Genomic DNA, 20,847 nt, shown 5'->3' with positions numbered 1-20,847 from the left:
CCATGTTGGAACACAGGCGAACCATGGTGTGTTAAGTGACCCTTCTCGGCACCAGCCCAGTGGGAGTGGTGCCCCGCTGTGCATGCTGGGAAGGGTAACTTAAGGGGCAGACGCCGTTTTTTTGGGGTCCTTCGCCTTGTGGCCCTCCTGGCGCGAGGCGTGTGTGATTCCAGCCCCGGGACCATGTTGGTCCGAGGCTGTATTTCTATCAAATAGGCCCAGCTATGCTGGCTGGGGCCTATGATTCTGGAGGGGATCCCAAGCTGTCCATCCAAGTGGGGGAAGCTGCTTAACGAAGGAAACCGGGGGAGGACCTGCCCTGGAGGAGACCAAGCAAGGCAAGCTGATGTCTCGGGATAGGCCTGGTGACTTCGTTATAAAGGGATCCACAGCTCTATTTGTCTTACAGTCCGCCGGATCGGCAAAACCCAAATCTAAACCAGCTGCTCCTACGGGGGTAGTGCTACACAGCATTTTAATATTATATATTTGTTATTCCAATACTTTTATTGTGCGAGTATAAACATTATTTTATACTGTTGGGGCATGGAGGGTTTTGGAACAATTAATTGGGCTCTTGTCTCAACAAGGTTGAGAACACCTGACCTAAACCTTTACATTTCCTGAGTATGGGTAAATTGTTAGTCTTCATTATAATTGAATTGTATAATTGTATAAACAGCAGCTGTAAGAACATATAAATAGCCTCTGTAAGGATATTTTTATAACACTAATAAAAAAAACATCTGTTCTTAATGGAATTGGCAGACTTAAGTTGGCTTATCCAAATCCTGAAACTTCCAATCCAGCATTAAACTCCATAAAATGTTTTTAAATTCTTACAAAATACACCATGAGTGTTGCTAATGGGAGTTTTTGTTGGACGGTCCTGTAGGAAGGTGAAAGCTATATTCATTGATTACAACAGTTGCGTTCTTTAACATCTCATAGAACATGGACAAGGTTTTTTGGTAAAGATCTCTGTTTAGAACAAATGATCGGAAAAGATTAAGAGGTTCTGCTGTGCGGAAGTTTTCCGGGAGACTGACCGTCTCTGGAAGTTTGGAATTTCCAATCATAAAGTGGTGGAGTCTCTTCTCCAGCAGACATTTCTCCAGGCTCTTGAACATGTCCCGTAATCGATCTTCTAGCATGATGTTACTCCAGTCATAATAAGACCGTGTCAGTAGAAGATGCAAGAGGACCGTCTTTAGGTGGTAACTTGTCAGGCCACTTGGGCCAGTTATGTCACATTGCTTGGAATGCAGGAAAGTTATAATTTGTAGGCAACTGAGGTGGCATGAATTTCCTGGGAGATGTTTGGCAATGTTCTTGAGAAACCTTCTCTCGTAAACTGCGAAAGACAAGTTCCAGTGAACGCTGGAGGCCAAGTCGGTTGCTCTGTCCATGCTGGGGAACTGTGAAATAAAGTACAGATCAGAGTCTTCATACTGAACCACCGGGCTGATGTTGAAACTGATGACTTTTCCTGATTTGAATTTGACTCTTAAAGCTCCTGGATAATCTAAGTGGTTGAAAGTGAGTTCAAACTCGTACTTGTGTGATATCCTGCCCCAGGCCTTTGTTATGGCTGTTTGGAACCATTTCATGACCTGGTCTGTGTCTAGATAGTTGGATTCCTTTGAACATAATAGATTGACATCCTTGGTGACCTTCTTCTTGCTGCTTGGGTTGTGAAGAAGGCAAAGCATGTCTTCTCCAAGTTTTTTCCTGTCGCAGACACAACCTGATGGATCTTCGGGTCCACAAACAAGAATTGTTCCATAACTTTGTTGATTGGGAACGATGGATTTGCTAGTAATCCAAGGTTGGCAGCGGAAATAGTAGGGTTCTGGAGGAGAAAATGGTACAAGCAAGTCACATATCAGTGGTTTATTGACTCTACAGTTTTCGTACATGCTCCCCACACAGATACTATCTTCAACTTCCATGTCTGCATCACGGTTACAAACACTTCTTAGTGCTTCTAGCAAATCATCTGCAAAACCCTCAACAAATTCCTTAGTCCGAGCCGCGTCATGGGTTGTTGTCCGGATATACTGGTCATGAAAAATAGCCAACATGGTCTTGCTTGGAAAAAGGACTCCATGGCAGCTGCTTCCATTGTACATAGGGTCATCCTCCTCTTTGCTTTGCTCCTGTGGACTGTTATCTAGAAAGTCTTGCCTCCACACTTCAATCATAAGAAAGACAATCATTGACATTACACTCCAGAAATCCCATAATGATTCATCTTCGGTGGGCTTGTTCTCAGTTTCGGTGTCGTCTTCTGGGGGTGGCTCTTGGCGAGATAAAAGCTTCTCAAGTTCCAGCTGCTGAAGCTGCAGATTTTCTTCTCTTTCCTTCAGTTTTTGGATAATGAAGTCATCGGTGGTAGGTACAGCAGAATTGTTACTGGGGAAGAGAAGAGGGTGGTTGACAATGGCCGTAATGACCACAAGGCACACCTTAAAAATCCCAGCTTGCATTGTGTTTCTGAAAGACAAAAGAGAAAGGCGTAATTAAAATGATTATGTTGTATGCCTACAAAGCAAGGAAGTTTTAAGATTTTTACATACAGTAGTTGTTCGTTTTTTAGACTGTATTTTATTACCTGTTTAACTACAGGTATGTGTGTAGCACTCTGTAGTGTGCTAGAAGTAGTATAGGCTTTTAGATAGAGTAGGTACATTTCCAGGCTTGGCTGGTGTGTTTTGATCTGGGTTGGGAGTAACTCAGAGCAGAGCTGGTGACTCACAGGCACCTCCCACTTCTTTCCAGAAGATTTTAGTATCTTCTGAAGAGGGAGGAGGAGAGGAAAGTTGGAGCTGCCTGGGGTATTCTGAGGAGTCATGACCAATCCTCAACTTGGATTGGCAGGGGGCAGGCCTCCTTAAATACCCAGGGTCAGCTGAGCTGGAAAGGAGTTGTTCTGGAGGAAGCTGGAGATGGAGTGCTAGGCTGCCGGGGCCTTTGAGGGTGCTCCCCAGTCTGGGGGAGCACCTATAAATGCAGCCTCACCAGCGCCCATCAAATGCAGCTTACTAGCGCCCATCAAATGCAGCATACCAGCGCCCACCAAATGCAGCCTAACCAGTGCCCATAAAATGCAGCCTCACCGGCGCCCATCAATTTAATATTTGCTTGCTTCCATTCATGCGGCAGTAGGGGCACAGACACAGTTTTCTGCCGGCATTGCGCATCTGACACTATGTGCGAATGGAGCGGTAGCTGCCTGCTGATGCTGAGACTTAGTTTCTTGCTGCAGAGAGTAAAAACACCAGTGGCCGGGCGCCCAGTGACTAGTGGTAGCACCGGCACTGGGTCCCCTGCCCAGTTTATATTAGTCTGAATTTGCATATATTACTTTTTTACAGGTTTTTTGTCTAGTCATGTACTGTCATGGGTTCTTCTTCTGTCTTGGGAAGTGGGCAGGTTGTAAATGCTGCAGATTAACGTAATGGCGAATAACTGTTGCCTGTGGCATTCTCCCATAAGCCATGTGTGGCCTGATAATAATTCCCCAGGGGGCTGGACCTTGGCTTACAGAAAGTGGGTTAAATGGCGCTGGTTGTCATTCAACCCCAAAAAGGGCAGATGCTAGACATCTGAGCGGTGAGTCTGCAGGGGACAGCGCCAAAGAGGAGGAGAGCAGCGAATCGAGATATGCATTTGTATTATAACAAAGACAGAGCTATTTATTTTCTATACATTTTTTTTCCAGATTTTTTTATATTTCTATATTTTTTTTAAATGTAAAAGTGGAGTTGGACTTTAACCTTGTCTTCTTTCTCAGCAGCCACAGGAAACCGATCTACACCCTGCGCTTCCTAAATGTTCGCTGTCCACAAAACAACAACTTCATGCCGTGTCTCCAGGAAGGGCGAGGCCTCGGCTCATGCACCCTGGCTAATCTCTCCTACACCTGACAGACGCACAGGGAGGGGAGGGTGGCCGTTCGGCGGTATGAAGACACGGAAGAATGATATCTTTCCTGGCAGAGCTTACATTTTTTATATGCATGAGAGCAATTGTTACCATTGAGACTGTCATTCTGGGCAACCGGGACTTATTTTTCATTCATTTTTTCTTTTGCTGATATGTTTTGAAACTGATTTTGCTTGCATGCTGGGCTTCATTTTCGTTTTTTAAAGCGGACCAGAAAAAAACTTTAATTGTGCACTGCCTCCTTCCCCTTTGCTCTTGCATGTGCTTTTGCATATTGATTTTTTTATTTTTCTTGTATTGAATAGAACTTTTTTAGCACTTCTGCATTTTTTGGCTAGGCAAGAATAACATGTGTGGCTTTCCCACACAAGCGCAAAAGATTGCTGTTTTGTAAGTTCCAAAACTTTTCGTATTTCGTATTTCCTGATGGGTGGGAAATCCCCTGCATGTGCACAGACGTGCTGAAGGGCTCTGCGGGGACCTAAGACCCCTTTCACACTAAGCCGCCCATAGCGTCAGCGGTAAAACGCCACTATTTTTACCGCCAGCGCTATGGGTAGATTTGCGGTGCATTTCGGCCGCTAGCGGGGCGCAATTAACCCCCGCTAGCGGCCAAGAAACGGTTAAAACCGCCCGCAATGAGCTGCTGAAGCAGCGCATTATGGGCGGTATAGCCGCGCTGTCCCATTGATTTCAATGGGCAGCGGCGATGGAGGAGCGGTATACACACCGCTCCAAAGATGCATCTAGCAGGACTTTTTTTACCGTCCTGCTAGCGCACCGCTCCAGTGTGAGAGCCCTCTGGGTTTCACACTGGAGACAATGGAGCAGCATTTTAAGGAAGGATTGCAGGCGCTATTTTTAACTCTATAGCGCCTGCAATACGCTCCAGTGTAAAAGAGGTCTAAAGGCCAGGCAGAGTCCTTCAACAAATCTGTGCATGCGCCATAGTAATGAATATGGCGGTGCTGGAGGGTGGGGGTAGAATCAAACAAAAGTGGACTTAATTTCCTCTTTAAAGCTGATCTTCGCCCCGCAACCCCCCTCACACATTTTTTTTAACCCCTGCTTACTGGGGGCTGTCATCTGCATGATTCAGATACTCACCTGACCAGCAGATTCAGTATTGTCTCACTGAGATCCTCTTCTGTTTTGCCCCCGCTCTGTCCCACGGCACTGTGCTTTTCTGTGACGTCATTGGTAGGCGCTGGCTTTTCCGGGTTCAGCTGGCAGGTCTACTGATGATACCCCACTAGGCCTGCCCCCTCCTTCTATACTGAATGAATGAAAGGACAGTGTTAGTCATTCACCTAGGCCAGGGGTCTCCAAACAAAGGGCCAGTTTACAAAGTCCTTTAGACTTTAGGAGGGCCGAAGCAGGGGCAGAAATGTCACCGGCCTGGCATCAGTGAGAATAAATATGGCTTCAGAGTTGGTGGTCAAAGAGGCAGAGTAGTGCCCCTATTAGGAGGAGTAGTATTCCGTCATTGGTATCGGTGGAAGAAATAGTGACCCATTGTTCGTGTCAGTGGGAGGAAGAGTGCCCCAAGGGTCAGATAAAGGCAAGCAAAGGGCCGCATTTGGCCCTTTGGGCTGCAGTATGGAGACCCCTGATCTAAGCGAATGATGGGCACCGGGAGGGGGCGTCCCGAACACTTAAAAACAAAAAAAGGTAGAAAATAAATAATTCCTTTTTTTTAATCCACTAACTGTTGACCAACTGACTAGCTCTACTAGAAATCTCTTCCAAGTATTACCTACTCTTTCTGTAACATCACACTTTCTAAGGTTAGTTTGGAACTTTTCTTCTGCTAGTTTGAAGTCCATAGGCATGTGCACAGGGTGTGCCGGGTGTGCCTGAGCACACCCTAATCACCCTGTGCTACGCAAATTTCCCCTGCAGCTTTGCTGCACATAAAGGGACTGGGAAATCTCTGTCCTCAGTCCCTTTCTCTCTCTCAAAAGTGAGATATCAGGGATTTGTTTAGACCCCCTGATATTTCACCAAAGGCCCCCAATGGGGCTCCTAAAAAATTGTAAATAAATAAAAAGTTTTTATTAAACAAAATTGTAAAAAATAAAAATAATTACCGTAACTACTGACACCACCCACTGCCCTACTGCTGTGTATATACAGTATATATATATATATATATATATATATATATATATATATATATATATATATATATATATATATATTCACACACATGCAAGTGTGTTTGAGCTTTGGGTGCACACTCTAATGCACACCTATGTTGAAGTCAAACAATAACGGGCTTACCTTAAGTGGGGACATGCACACGGATAATCAATGCAATGATTATCAGTGCAGTCCCATCAGTGATGCCTGCCAGTGCCCTCCACTGATGCACACCAGTGCCCACCAGTGATGCCCACTAGTGCACAACAGTAATGCCAAACTTTGACCATCAGTGATGCGAATCACTGCCCATCTGTGCTGCCTATTAGTGTTGAGCAGAATACGCCATATTCGATTTCGCGATATATCTCGAATATATAGTCGAATATTCTAGATATATTCGCTAAATTCGAATATTCGTGATATTTTATCGAAATGAAATGATTGCGAATTTTCGCTATTGCGAATGTGAAAATAATTGCGAAATTTCAATAACTGCGGTAGGAGCACTCTGATTGGCTCAGAATATTCTTGATATTTTTTCGAAATTTCGCAAAATGCGAATGCGATATTTACTGCGCAATTTCGACAAATGCTGTAGGAGCACTCTGATTGGCTCAGAATATTCGTGATATTTTACAATACAAAATAATTGCGAATATTCGGCAAATGCGGAAGGAGCACTCTGATTGGCTCAGAATATTCGTGATATTTTACAATACAAAATAATTGCGAATATTCGGCAAATGCGGAAGGAGCACTCTGATTGGCTCAGAATATTCTTGATATTTTACAATACAAAATAATTGCGAATATTCGGCAAATGTGGAAGGAGCACTCTGATTGGCTCAGAATATTCGTGATATTTTACAATAGAAAATAAAAAGTGTTTTGCATTGGTGGTGATTCTTTACTCTATCCATCTGTCACAGCCGTTTGTCAATCAAACACCTTGAAGATTGAACACGTTCATGCTGCATGCTTTGGACTTTTTTTCACTTCACATATCAAAGACATTTTTATGAAAAATTATTTTTCTATTATTGGGACTATATTTCTTTATATATTTGTTTCACTGTGTATTTCACAAGTTATTTGCGCTTGCTTATTTTATAATTTGCCCACATGTCTTGTCACTAGACATATTTTTTATTCTTGTAGAGCGACTCCATTTTCTGTCTTGTATTAATTTATGTTGTATAAAATGTTTGAGTTGCTGCTGTATTCTCCCCTTTTTTTAAGGTATGCGCAATTTTTTCCTTCTTACAAAAAAAAATAATATCAAACATACAAATATTCATAACATACACATACACAAAGCCCCCCCCCTTTTGCATCAGAGACAATCAGAGTTCTCCTACCACAGTTATCGAAAATTCGCAATCATTTTCGCATTCGCATTAGCGAAAATTCGCAATTTTTTTTTTTTATATTCGGCAACATAAAAGGATCGCCTCAGCTTAGCTACTTGGCCCAGGGTCTCTTATCATACCAGCAATGCTTTTAGACGTCGATAGGATGTGATCTGTTTTAAAAATAAAATTGAAAAAATGTGAATATTCGGAATAGCGAATATTCACCGCGAAATTCGAAATATATCGCGAATACTCGAATATGCCATATTCGAGCCGAATATTCGCAATACGAATATTCGTGAGCAACACTACTGCCTATAAGTGCCCATTCACACCTAGGCGTATATACGCCTGAAGCGCGACGCCGCTGCAACCCCTGATACGCTGGAGGGGTGATTTTACATTGTCGGCTATGGAGATGGTTCACATCTCCACGCCGAACGCCGAAACGCCTGTAGCTCAAAACAAGTCCCGGACCCTTTTTTTTCGGGCGGCTTCGGCGTTCGGCCATAGCCGACAATGTAGATCACCCCTCCTGTGTATGTTACCGCGGCATATTTTACCGCGTTTTGTCGCGGCAAATCGCGGGACAAAACGCTGCAATTTGTCGCGGCAATTCGCGGTAAAATACGCCGCGTTGTAGTGTGAATGCAGCCTTAGTGTCGCCGATCATTGCCCATAAGTGCCCCCTATCAGTGCCACCAATCAGTGCCCATGAGTGCTGCATATGAGTGTATCCTCATCAGTGCCATCAGTGTAGTCTCATCAGCACACATCAGTGAAGGAGAAATATTATGTATTTACAAAATTTTATAACAGAAACAATTTTGTTTTTCAAAATTTTTGTTTTTTTCGCAAAAAAATGTAAACCCAGTGGTAATTAAATATCACAAAAAGAAAGCGCTGTCTCAAAAAAATGATAAACATTTTTTTGAATTCATCGTTGCATGACCGCGCAATTGTCATTTAAAGTGTGTAAGCTGAAAATTGGCCTGGGCAGGAAAAGGGTTAAAGTATCTTGTATTGAAGCAGTTAAAAAAAGCTTCTATAGACTGTAAGCTCCTTGAGGGTAGGGAGTGATGTGAATATATAGTCTAAATTAGCAAAGCTATATACTGTAAACACCTGGAATAAGGAAATAAAATTGCAAAATTGGGGACAAAATTGGGAAAGTGGTAAACCCCTAGTCTGCCATAAAAAGGAGATGCCGCACTGCCCCGGTTTTAGGTTCGGACCCAATGCAGCGGTAAATGAAAGCAGTGTCTTGAGACTGACAAAGGTTGGCTTCTATTGTGCATGGCTGTTGAAGGCCACGTGACCTAATGTTGGGATTGGTCACATGACCTGGACCCAGAATGCCAAGGAATCCTGAAACCGATCAAACATTTGGGTCTCCGGCATCTACCAAATACAAAAAATATCCAGATGTTGGGTTTCATGGCAGAATCTGTTTAATGTACCAGACATAAAGCTGAACTCCCGGCAAAGCGCTAAATTCATATAAGGAATATGTTTCAGAGGCCAAAGAATTAGCATTTCTGTCCATCCAGTTCTGAGATTTACACTGAATTGATTGATATCTTTATTCGACCTAAACAATTATACTATACCATAAGTATTGGGACGCCTGCCTTTAAACGCACATGAACTTTAATGGCAGCCCAGTCTTAGTGGGTGAAGCTGTTTTATAGCTGCAAAGGGTGGGCCAACTCAATATTGAACCCTACAGACTAAGACTGGGATGCCATTAAAGTTTGTCTGCATGCAGGGTTGGACTGGAACATAAATTTGGCCCTGGACTTTATCCAGACTGGCCCACATTGACAGGTCTGTCCCATGGCAGCCGGACAACTCCCGCATCACCCCCCCGGCCACCCAAGCCCCCTCTCCCCCTTCACTAGCCACTAGCCATTCTACTTTATTAGAGTAGAATGGCTGGTACTGGTACTCTTATAGACATTATTTCACCTGGGGCAAAGAATCAGTTTGGTGCCCCCCCCCTTATGGGACAAGATTAGGCAGAAGTGAGAAACTCCCAGGCCATAGCTGTTGAGTCAGCTGTCTGTCCCCTCCCCCCATGCTCCTCTATCGTCGTCCCTGCTCCTCTGGTCCTCCCCCTGCTTCTTTGTTCCCCCCCAGGTGAGCGCTGCGGGGAGAGACAGAGGAGCGGAGGAGGGCGGCAATCCGCTGTCACTGAAGCCGGCCCACTGAGCCATCAGCCCACCGGGAAACTCCCTGTAGTCCCAATGGCCAGTCAATGCCTGTCTGCATGTAAAGGCAGGTGTCCTGATACTTTTGGTAATATAGTGTATGTAACAGCTCTCTATGGCAGGGCAGGAGACCTGTTTTTCCCCTGCTGCGGTTAAGTAACACTTTCAGGTCTTGTCCCTCCCCCAGCCTGTGATTGGACAATGAAAGGAAAGCAGCACAGTGATGAACTCACCTTTTTGCTCTCTCCTCCTATCAGCAGGCTCCTTGTAATACAATAGAGAGGATTGGCTCCTTAAAGCGGAGCTCCACCCTATAGTGGAACTTCCGCTCATCGGAACCCTCCCCCCTCCGGTGTCACATTTGACACCTTTCAGGGGGAGGGTGGTGCAGATACCTGTCAAAGACTTTGCGGGTAGTACGCCACTTCCTGCTGCAGTATTTGTAGCTGCTGGCTTTTAATATATTTTTTAAGCTGCTTCTCCCTCCCCAATCTGAGCTCTGACTATTTATGACTGCGAGAGGCTGATACCAATTCAAATTCAGGAACTTACACTGTATTATTACAATAAATCATTATGTATTAATGATTGATTACAGAGCTGCATTCATGTGTGCTTTTGATATTATTATTATTTTTATAATACAGGATTTAAATAGCACCAACAGTTTATACAACATGAGGGCAGACAGTACAATTACAATTCAATACAATACAGTAAGAGTCGGTTCACACTCCCGCGGCACGACTTCGGGGGCGATTTGTAAAACGACTTCTGTATAGAAGTCAATGCAGGTCGCCCCGAGCCGCCCCCAAAGTCGTACAGGAACCTTTTTCTAAGTCGGAGCGACTTGCGTCGCTCCTATTAGAACGGTTCTATTGCATAGAATGGGACGCGACACGTCAGGCTGCTGAGCCCCAGTGTGAACCGGGTCTAAGAATCTGAGATCTGCCTGGAGTTCAGCTTTAAACGTGTGCCGCTCCACTCCTTTTCTTGTAAAAAGTGCAACAGGAGGAGTAAGACTCCAACATTGGGAGGCAGAGCCAGAAACCCTGATAAAGACATGCCACCACTGCAGTATCTAAGAGACAGAAGAGAGGCACACGTGTTTTTAGTATTTAGTTTTAGTATTTCGAAGCATCCATCCATACCTAATACATCAGTGTATGTGGACTGTCCCTTTAAGAAGAACAGGCAATCCCACCGGCACTGTCCCGGGTCTCCCTATTTTTATTATTTTTCGTTCTTACCTCGATCACGCTCACTTCTCTGCAGAAAATCCACATTTGACATTCCCGTCTTCTCTCCTCAATACAGAGCAATTATCAGGGTGGAGCCCGGCCACCTCCACCCAGATCCAAACATAATGTTCAGCCGATTTGGATCTGGAACTTCCAGCTGAACACACCTTGTGTACTTCACCCCCAGCCTGAGCTCTGCTGGATAAAGTCATTTCTACTTCCCCCCCTTCCCCCCCCCCCCGGCTTGTAGACAGGTGCTATACATGTTCACTAACCGTAACATTTACTGTAATAACCACTTTATTGTGTATAGACAATATATAAAGTGGAACTACGATCTTTGTCAGATACACAACAAGTGTGATCCGATGATTTTTACCATCGTTGTGTGTTAATAATGTATTGTATAGTTTTAAATAATATAAAGGGGCAGTCATGTTTAATAAGTATAAAGGCACTTTTTGCTTCTTGCTCAGTAGTGCTGCACAATGGGCATGCCTATTGACCCTCCTATAAATTGTTAGTTAAAGTAGGGTGACCAGATGTCCCTGGTTCCCAGGGACAGTCCCCTGATTGAGGACATTGTCCCTGGAACCCGCCTGTCCTGGATTCAGGGCCTATCCTGTGCGGGTGCACTGCAAGCTGGGGCTGAGGGGAGGGGGGGGGGCACCCAGGGCCTGCCCTACCATGGGTCCCAGATGGGGGTGCGAGGGTTGCCAGATTATGCAGAGCAGGGATCTCCCGCTTACCCGGCTGTTAGACAAAGTCCCGCCTCCTGGGCCTGCTCCTATGATAAGCAGCACACTGGTCACCTCTATTATAAGAGGCGGGACTTTGTCTGAGGACAGCGGCTGTGTGGGGTAAACAGGAGATCCCTGCTCTGTATAATCCGTCTCCTCTCCTCGCTCGCTATGCACTGATCACAGGTAAGGCTGAGCTGCTGGGCACCGAACAGGCTGCATTAAGGGGCACTTAATGGGCTGAGTTGCAGGGTACTAAACAGGCTGAGCTGATGGGCACTGAAAAGGCTGCATTGGTGGGCACTGAATAGGCTGAGCTGATGGACACTGAACAGGCTGCATTGATGGACACTGAACAAGCTGAGCTGATGGGCACTGAACAGGCTGCATTCATGGGCACTACATATATGTCCCCGGATTTCATTAAAAAAATCTGGTCACCTTAAAGCGGTTGTAAACCGCATATATAATTATTTATTTTTTTACCTGCAAGGCAAAATGCATAATCAGCTAGTATGCATCGCATAATAGCTGATTATGAAATACTTACCTCAAAACGAGGTGAACAACACTTACCTGGTTCACGCCGAGCAAGATGTCATCTTGCTACGGCGTGTCTTCCGGGTATCGCCGCTCCAGCGCTGTGATTGGCTGGAGCGGCGATGACGTCACTCCCGCGCGTGCGCGCGGGAGATTTAAAATCGGCAAGGTCCGGTGGCTGCCGGATCTTTCGCCGTGGATTCCCCCCTGCGCATGCGCTGCCCGCATTGCGAGGGGAATATCTCCTAAACCGTACAGGTTTAGGAGATATTCTTTATACCTACAGGTAAGCCTTGTTATAGGCTTACCTGTAGGTAAAAGTCAAAAATAAAGGTTTACAACCGCTTTAAGTTAAAGCCAAACTCCAGGTAGGTATAAAAGGTACAATGTGATGCAGCTGTAAATATTTATATATCATTAAGGTTTTCTTTATAAAACATTTGTTGGACGAATGTCACATGCATTCATGCAGGCTGGATGAACTTTCTCCATATTTTCTGTAATAGATAAATTCCTATGATCATCAGTTCCATCTAGTGGTCACAATGTGGTATAGTTTTCTGAAATACCTCAATGAAGAAAATATACTGCTTTTTAGCCACTAGATGGAGCGGATGATCATAGGAATCGAATTATTACGAAAATACAGATACAGTAAAACCTAGGATTGTGAGTAACACGGTTTCCGAGCATTTCGCAATACGAGCTGTTTTTTTTTACAATCCTGACTCGGTTTACGAGCGTTGTCTCGCTAAACAAGCAAGATTCAAGCCTCTGGGGTGTGCAGTATCACATGTGGCCAGAGGTCGGGGGCACCAGAGACACTCGGAAAAGCTCAGAGACACTCGGAGATGCTCAGAGACACTCGGAAACACTACGTTCCCGAGTGTTCCCAAGTGTCTCCTAGTGTCTTCGAGCATTTCCGAGTGTCTCCAGCGAGTCACGGCACACGCTGGGGAAGAAATGGCTTGGAGGGCCGTTTCTTCACTGCACATGCGCCGATGACCTCATTGGCGCACTACAAGGTAAATATATCCTAAACGGCGCACGTTTAGGAGATATTTTCAGTACATATAGGGAAGCCTTAATATAAGCCTATCTATATGTAAAAATGCCTCAGGGGGGTTTACAACCACGTTAACTGCTTTCAGACCTCAATTCTGATTTCGTCAGTTCTCCTTTTAATCTTGTTACTTCACCAGCATCAAAGTTGACCTCCTTATAGTAGAACGTCACTCAAATAACACCAACGACGAGTACTGATTTTTACAGACACTCCCACAATCCTCACCCAGGTGAAGATGAAAAAAAAGGATGCCACCCTAGACCACCAGGGATGAGGATGACACAAAAAATGGATGCCAATCAGTGCCACAATGGATGCCAATCAGTGCCCACAATGGGCATCACTGATTGGCAGGCATTGTTTGGAACTGATTGGCATCCATTAGTACAACACATACAATAGTGCCCATCTATGCCCATCCGTGCCACCTATCAGTGCCCATCCATGCCACCTATCAGTGCCCATCCGTGCCGCCTATCAGTGCCGCCTATCCGTGCCCGTCCGTGCCACCTATCCGTGCCCAGCCATGCCGCCTATCTGTGCCCATCTGTGCCACCTATCCGTGCCCATCCGTGCCGCCTATCCAAGCCCATCCATGCCGCCTATCAGTGCCCATCCGTGCCGCCCATCAGTGCCGCATATTAGTGCCCATCAATGCCACCACATCAGTGCTACCTCATCGGTGCCCATCAGTGCCGCCTTATTAGTGCCCATCAGTGCAGTACCATCAGTGCCCATCAGTGAAGGAGAAAACGTACTTATTTACAATGTTTTATAACAGAAACAAAAAAAACTTTTTATTTCTAAATTTTCGGTAATTTTTTTATTTTTTTTTGCAGAAAATAAATATCCCAGAGGTGATCAAATACCACCAAAAGAAAGCTCTATTTGTGGGTACAAAATGATAAAAATTTAGTTTGGGTACAGTGTAGCATGACCGCGCAATTGTCATTCAAAGTGCAACAGCGCTGAAAGCTGGGCGGGAAGGTGTATAAGTGCTCTGTATGGAAGTGGTTAAAGGGGATTTCCACCTTCATCTGCCATCTAGGCCCTACTCTACTTGTATCGGTAACTTTAAAGTCGAATTCTAAACCAACTTTTTATGTAACAGACAGAACCAAACCGACATTTTATTTAGAGTAGAGGTGGGTCAGGTTTTCCGTTTTTCTATTGCTTGCTATGTCTTTGTTACAGAGATTGCACCTCACTTCCTGTGTGGTCACAGAGACAGTAAGCCATAGGAAATGAGTCATACAACCAGAGATTCTAACATTTTCCTACTTTATTAAAAACTAAAGGGCTGGTCTTTAAAACCCAACTCTGGGCTATTTTTTATGGTCCCAAGCTGGCTTCAAAGTCTTGAACCTGCAGTACCTCTCTTCTGCCACCAGATGCCCTCTGTCTTCCTTAGTTCATTGACACTCAAAGGAAGACTGAGGACATCCTGTGAGTACTGATGAGCTTGGACATGTTCAGATCCTATTAAGAATCCACCTGCTCAAGCCCACCAGGAAGCTGTCCCTTGTTCTGGGCTAACCATCTGTGGCTGCGACATTGCTTGCCCTGCATCCACACATATACAAGGGTGCATGCATGCAGCTGCGGGGCTGGGAATGCCTTGGAGGTTTATGATTGGCCCAGTACAGGGACAAATTCCAGGAGGGCTCGCTCAAGCAGGTTCTCACTAGGATCCAAACATGTCCAAGCTGATCAGTAATTACAAGATGTCCTCAGTCTTCCTTCCAGCGACAATAAACCTGGAAGACTGAGGACATCCTGTTAGTACTGATCAGCTTGGACATGTTTAGATCTTAGTGAGAACTCACCTGTGCAAGCCTGCCAGAAAGCTGTCACTTGTACAGGGCCAATCAACTGCTACTGGGGCATTGCTTGCCCTACATCCGCACATATACAAGGGTGTATACATGCAGCTGCCGGGCGGGAAATGCAATGGCCACTTATGATTGGACCATCTGCGGCTGGGGCATTGCTTGCCCTGAAGCCACGCATACACAAGGGTGTATTCATGCAGCTGCAGGGCGGGGAATGCCTTGGCCACGTATGATTGGCCCAGTACAGTGACAGCTTCCTGGAGGGCTTTCTCAAGTAGGTTCTTACTGGGATCCGATTCATCAGTACTCACATGATGTCCTCAGTCTTCCTTCCAGCATCAATAAACCCAGAGACTGAGGACATAATGTGGCAGAAAAGAAGAGTTGGGTTCTAAAGTCCAGTCCAACCAAATCTCTTTTAGTCTCCCAGGCTTGTGGTTTTTTTTTTGGGGGGGGGGGGCACAAACCCCCTGGGCGGTTGGTGGTGTGACACTACTCCAAGCCCCCCCCCTGTGTGCCAACTAGGTGGCGGGCAGTGGATTGCGGGCAGCGGCACCGGTGTCCTCAGCGCGGTGGGCAGTGGGCAGCAGCGGCTCCGGTGTCCTCAGCGTGGCGGGCTGCAACAGCCGGTACGATGTTCTTTCCTCCACGGCTTCTGCCATGTGTGTCCTGTCTCCTCCTACTTCATCTAAGTGTAGCGCCCCCTTACTTTCAGTATGGGCACTACACTAAAGTTAGTGGGGAATGGGAGAGTTATTTTGCTCCCATTCACAATTTGCTCAATTCGGGCTGCTGTCATTCCTGAACTGTCCAGTAGGTCAGTCTGCGATCCAGGGGTGCCGATTCCACCCCTGGGCGACAGTTGGCGCTAGAGAGGTTCTGGCAGAGCCACTTTTCCCCAGCAGCCAATAAGAGGAGTTTTCCCTCGCAGAGCATGCTGGGGGAGAGTATATCTGTGGCAGACGCCATTTTCGGTGGTTCTTCGCAGGTTCCAGGTGCGGCACCCACCAACAGACCCCGGCGATATGGCCTACCAGGCCAGGGTCGCATGCTACGCGGAGCTCCATGTTGCTAAAAGGGGCCCCAGTGACTTACTGGGTCCCCAGCTCGACTGAGGAGATCCCAGGCTGTGAGCCGTTCGATGGGGGGTCGGCTTGAGGAGAACACGGAGGCAGGTTGTCCAATAGGGCTTGAACGAACCATCCCGGTTGACCGGGACATTGACAGGTACACTACAACTGTCACCCGGTGACCCTTACTTAATCTACTGGGAGGATTCGCTCAATCCATTCCCCTTATCCAAGTACTAGACCTGTGGCAGAGGTCCCCAGAGCCGGGTCTGTGGCAGAGACCTGTTCCTCCCAGCAACCTAAAGTGACACTTTGGCTGCCAGGCTTGTGGCAGGAGTCTGTCCGGGGGCACTTCACCCACTCTGGCTAGAGTGGCGACAAACAGAAATTACTACTACTAAGAGCAGGATTGCTCTGTTCATATCCAGGCCTGATACCGCAAAGTTCTCTATCGCTTCAACCTTTTTGCTCTACTTCATGTTGATGTTGGGCCTGGAAATAAAGCATTCAGAAAACCTTTATTTATTGACTGGAAATTCGCTCACTACTCTACTCATCAGTTTCACCCCTAGACAACGGTAAGGGGTAACTTAATACGCCGATCCCAACAACAACCAGCGGCTCCTGAGGGGGTAGCGCTACATAAGTGTCCAATAGGATCACCTGACATTTTGACCAATCAGGAAAGGGGTCTCAGACTCACTTCCTTATTGGCGGGTAGGGGATTTAGTATGAAAATAGCGAATATTCATTCGCTATCATCACACAACTGGGAGGGCTGGAAGGGCCCATCATTTTTTGAAGCCTATTGGATGTGCTTCAAACCCCCCCCCCCATTGGAATCCATGCATCCAGCATCCTGTATGTAGATAAGGGTCCGGATGCATGTATAGGGGGGACAGCGCCCGTGCGCCCCTAATGGCCCTCTAATCATTTTTTCATTGAATTGTTCCTTACTGTGTTTTTCTGCCTCTCCGTGAGCTCCCGTACCTTCCCTTTCCCCCTACTTCTGTTTGTTTGGAATAAGCCATACATGTTAGTTGTGGCCATGTACACTGCTCTATGAACACTACAAATCCCATAGTCCATCTCAAGAGCAAGCAAGAGAGGGTGGCTACGTTCCTACAAACAGTGGGATCATGGAGAACGAATGTAGCCACCCACTAACAGGAAGTCAGATCACAGCAGTAAAAAAAAAAAATGAATTTGGAGGAGGCTGGGAGCAATAGAAGGGATTTTTTACATATACATAAACATATTTGAATGGCATTTTTCTTTTCAATTCAGAGATTGTGTCACGAAAAAAAATGTTAACGCTTGAATGCAATTTTGCAACTTTGACATGTTAGTAAAACTGTACATACACTATATTGTCAGTAGTATTGGGACACCTGCCTTAATGGCATCCCAGTCTTAGGTCCCAACCCTTCTCCTGTCTTTTCTTATCTGCAGAGAAGCACCTGCATGCGCACAGATGTGCCAAAGAGCTCTGCCAGGACCCAGAGCCCCTTTGCGCATCCGTGCAGCGCCGCACCTGCGCAGTACAGGGGGGTCCTTATCCGCCGGGCGGAACTTATTGGGCAGAACACTGGCAATCCTGGCGGGAAAAATGAGAACATGTTCTCTTTTTTCCTGCTGCAATTCCCAGAGGTCTTTTCCCCGGAAGTTTCCCTAAGGCCCCGTACACACGACCGAACATGTCCGCTGAAACTGGTCCGCTGACCAGTTTCAGCGGACATGTTCGGTCATCTGTACGTCCGACCGGACAATTTTCCGGCGGATCGGACAGGTTTCCAGCGGACAAATGTTTCTTAGCTTGCTAAGAAACATGTCCGCTGGAAGCCTGTCCGTCGGACATGTTCGGTCGTCTGTACAGACTCACCGGACATGTCCGATCGGCCGGAAGCCCTCGCATGCGTCGAAGTGATTCGATGCATGCGTGGAAGCATTGAACTTCCAGGGCCACGCACGTCGCCGCGGCCACGTCACCGCGTATCGTGACCGCGCGGATTTCTGTTTGATGGTGTGTACAACCATCAGGCAGAAATCTCCGAGCGGACATGTCCGCTGAAAACGGTCCGGCGGACAGTCCGTCCGTGTGTACAAGGCCTAAGGGAAACACTGCGGGGGAGCATACACACGGCCGGGTTTCCCGGCCAAAACTCTCGCCAGGAAAATCAGCCGTGTGTAGGGGAAAAAGCTGCCGAGCAGGCTCTCTGCTTTTTCCCTCGGGTTTTCCGGTGGTAAAAAGTCCGCCGGGAAACCCGTACGTGTGTACGAGGCATAAGACACATGAATCCGTTTATCATGAAAAATATAAAACGGATGATTTTTTTCAGCTGTAAAAACACTCAAACGCGGCTAATCAGCGTTTAGCAGTGTTTTTGAGCCATACGTTTTTGTGGGAGTATAGTTCTGCTAAAAACGTCAAGAAACGCTGAAAAACGCTGCAAAACTCATTCTACAGCTAACGCTACAGGCGATTTTATGACATCCAATGTGCACGAGGCATTGGAACCTTTTCACAAGAGAAGATCAGAGGATGTGTAGCAGATTACCAATAAGATAACGTAGTGTGCTTCCGCTACGTCTGTCATAATGTTACAATGTATGTGTAATAATGTTACAACATGACACTGAGTTTCCTCTGAGTTTGGTCATAGCAGTGACCGGGGCTCATAACCACATCTGCCTTTGTTGGGTCAGAAATTTAAACAGAATTACTCTAAAATCTTAATATCAAATCGTGAAATACATTTGTATTATTTTTATTTCATTTTAATTATCTTTTATTTTGAATAAAGCTAAGTAGAAGTAAACCCCCCTATCGTTTTCAGACAAGGAAGCTGCCATCTTGGCCTCTGTTTAAACTACAACTACCATGATGCTTTACATGTGATCAGTTATGACACCAACCATTGGATGGTTTGACAGTTTAGTTGAGAGCACATCCAGTGGGAGTGTTACATTTCTGACACGTGCCGGAAATTAAACAGTTTTATGGATGGGTTTACTTCCGCTTTAAATATACTCCTCAATAGCCACAAAGGTTCCTGTGCGTTCATGATGTGAACTGGCCCTAAAGAGAAACTTCAGGCCCCTTAATGCTGGCCCTTCACCCCCTTTGGTGGTCCGGCACACACGTGCGACACAGATGGGGAAAAAAAATAAAATAACATAGGATTAATTTTTTCCCACTATTTAGTGCTTAATTGCATCAAGAATGACTTTACGCCCATTCCATGGGTGTGTAGAAGTGCCAAAGCGCTCTGCCCATCCTTCAGTACCCAGCAACAGCCTGTGGCAGATCTGTGCATGCACGGGCACAATTAGAAAGGTACAGGACTTTGGGGGAGATTTACTAAAACTGGAGAGTGCAAAATCTGGTGCAGCTGTACATTGTAACCAATCAGCTTCCAGGTTTTTATTGACAAAGCTCAATTGAACAAGCTGAAGTTAGAAGCTGATTGGCTACCATGCACAGCTGCACCAGACTCAGAGTGCTCCAGTCTTAGGCCCCTTTCACACCTGCGGACCGTATGTCCGCTTTTTCATCCATCCGTTTGCGGATGAAAACGGGACATACATTGGTCCCTATGTGATTGCGGGTGTCAGCGGATAAACATCCGCTGACACCCGTAATCACCCGCCTCCGTAAAGATCCGATTTTGCAGACGGAAGAATGTCCTATTTTTTCTTCCGTCTGCGGATCGGATGAACACGGACACACGGTCCGTGTTCATCCGATCCCCCATAGGGGAGCACCAGACGGCTCAGCGGGGATATACGGAGCGATCCCTGCTGAGCTTAGGGACACACGGAGGCGGATCATTACTGATCCGCCCTGTGTGAAAGGGCCCTTAGGAAGGCCCCTTTCACACTGGGGCGGGAGCCGTGGTGGTGGTATAGCGCCGCTAAAAATAGCGGCGCTATATCGTCGGATTTGCTGCGGGATTCGGGCGCTAGCGGTGTGGTATTAACCCCCGCTAGCAGCCAATAAAGGGTTAATACCGCCCGCAATGCGCCTCTACAGATTGCGCCTCGGTATTACTGTGGTTCCCATTGTTTTAAATGGGAAGGAGCGGTATACACGCCGCTCTTCTCACCGCTCCAAAGACGCTGCTGACAGGAGATTTTTTTGTCTCCCGCCAGCGCATCGCCTCAGTGTGAAAGCCCTCGGGCTTTCACATTGAGTATGCAGTGCAGGAGTTTTTCAGGCGGTATAGCAGCGCTATTTTTAGCGATGTACCGCCTGAAAAACTCCTCAGTGTGAAAGGGGCCTAAATCTCCCCCTTTTGTGTTAGATCTGTGCACATATTAAAGAATCCGCATGTGTGCTAAATTAACAAAGTGCTGCACCTTCCTAATCACGCCATGTTCCAGCACGTGTTCAGGCGCACTCACGCATGCGCAGATGTGCCAAAGGTCTCTACTGGTTACTGAAGGCCAGACAGAGCCTTTCAGCAGATCTGCGCATTCATACATTGGGTGCAAATTCTAACCGCAATGACAACTTTTTTTATTCCATTTTGTTTCCAGCTTGTTTATTCCATTTTGGAAGAAGTACAGTGCCTTGAAAAAGTATTCATACCCCTTGAAATTTTTCACATTTTGTCATGTTACAACCAAAAACATAAATGTATTTTATTGGGATTTTATGTGATAGACCAACACAAAGTGGCACAATTGAGAAGTGGAAGGAA

At 46.1% G+C, this 20,847-nt stretch overlaps 1 protein-coding gene across 2 annotated transcripts in view; it reads right to left on the bottom strand.

Moving 5' to 3' along the window:
• Positions 1-534: 534 nt before the first annotated feature.
• LOC120946863 (inositol 1,4,5-trisphosphate receptor interacting protein) overlaps positions 535-20,847 on the bottom strand; it is a 25,619-nt gene continuing 5,306 nt past the window's right edge. Inside the window, exons 1-2 of one of the 2 annotated variants that reach the window (XM_040361660.1) lie at positions 10,906-11,067; positions 535-2,496 (exon numbers count right to left, since the gene is read on the bottom strand). In XM_040361660.1, the coding sequence (XP_040217594.1) occupies positions 864-2,489 (1,626 nt within the window). In that variant the 5' untranslated portion in view covers positions 2,490-2,496; positions 10,906-11,067 and the 3' untranslated portion in view covers positions 535-863. Of the gene's footprint in view, positions 2,497-10,905; positions 11,068-20,847 lie in introns of those variants that run through there. The other variant, XM_040361659.1, reaches the window with a different exon arrangement.

This window comes from Rana temporaria, chromosome 8 (assembly GCF_905171775.1).
Source record: "Rana temporaria chromosome 8, aRanTem1.1, whole genome shotgun sequence".
In the NCBI taxonomy this organism is placed as follows: domain Eukaryota; kingdom Metazoa; phylum Chordata; class Amphibia; order Anura; family Ranidae; genus Rana; species Rana temporaria.
The sequence above is the reverse complement of the archived record's forward strand: the minus strand, read 5'-3'. Positions and strand labels throughout refer to the sequence as shown.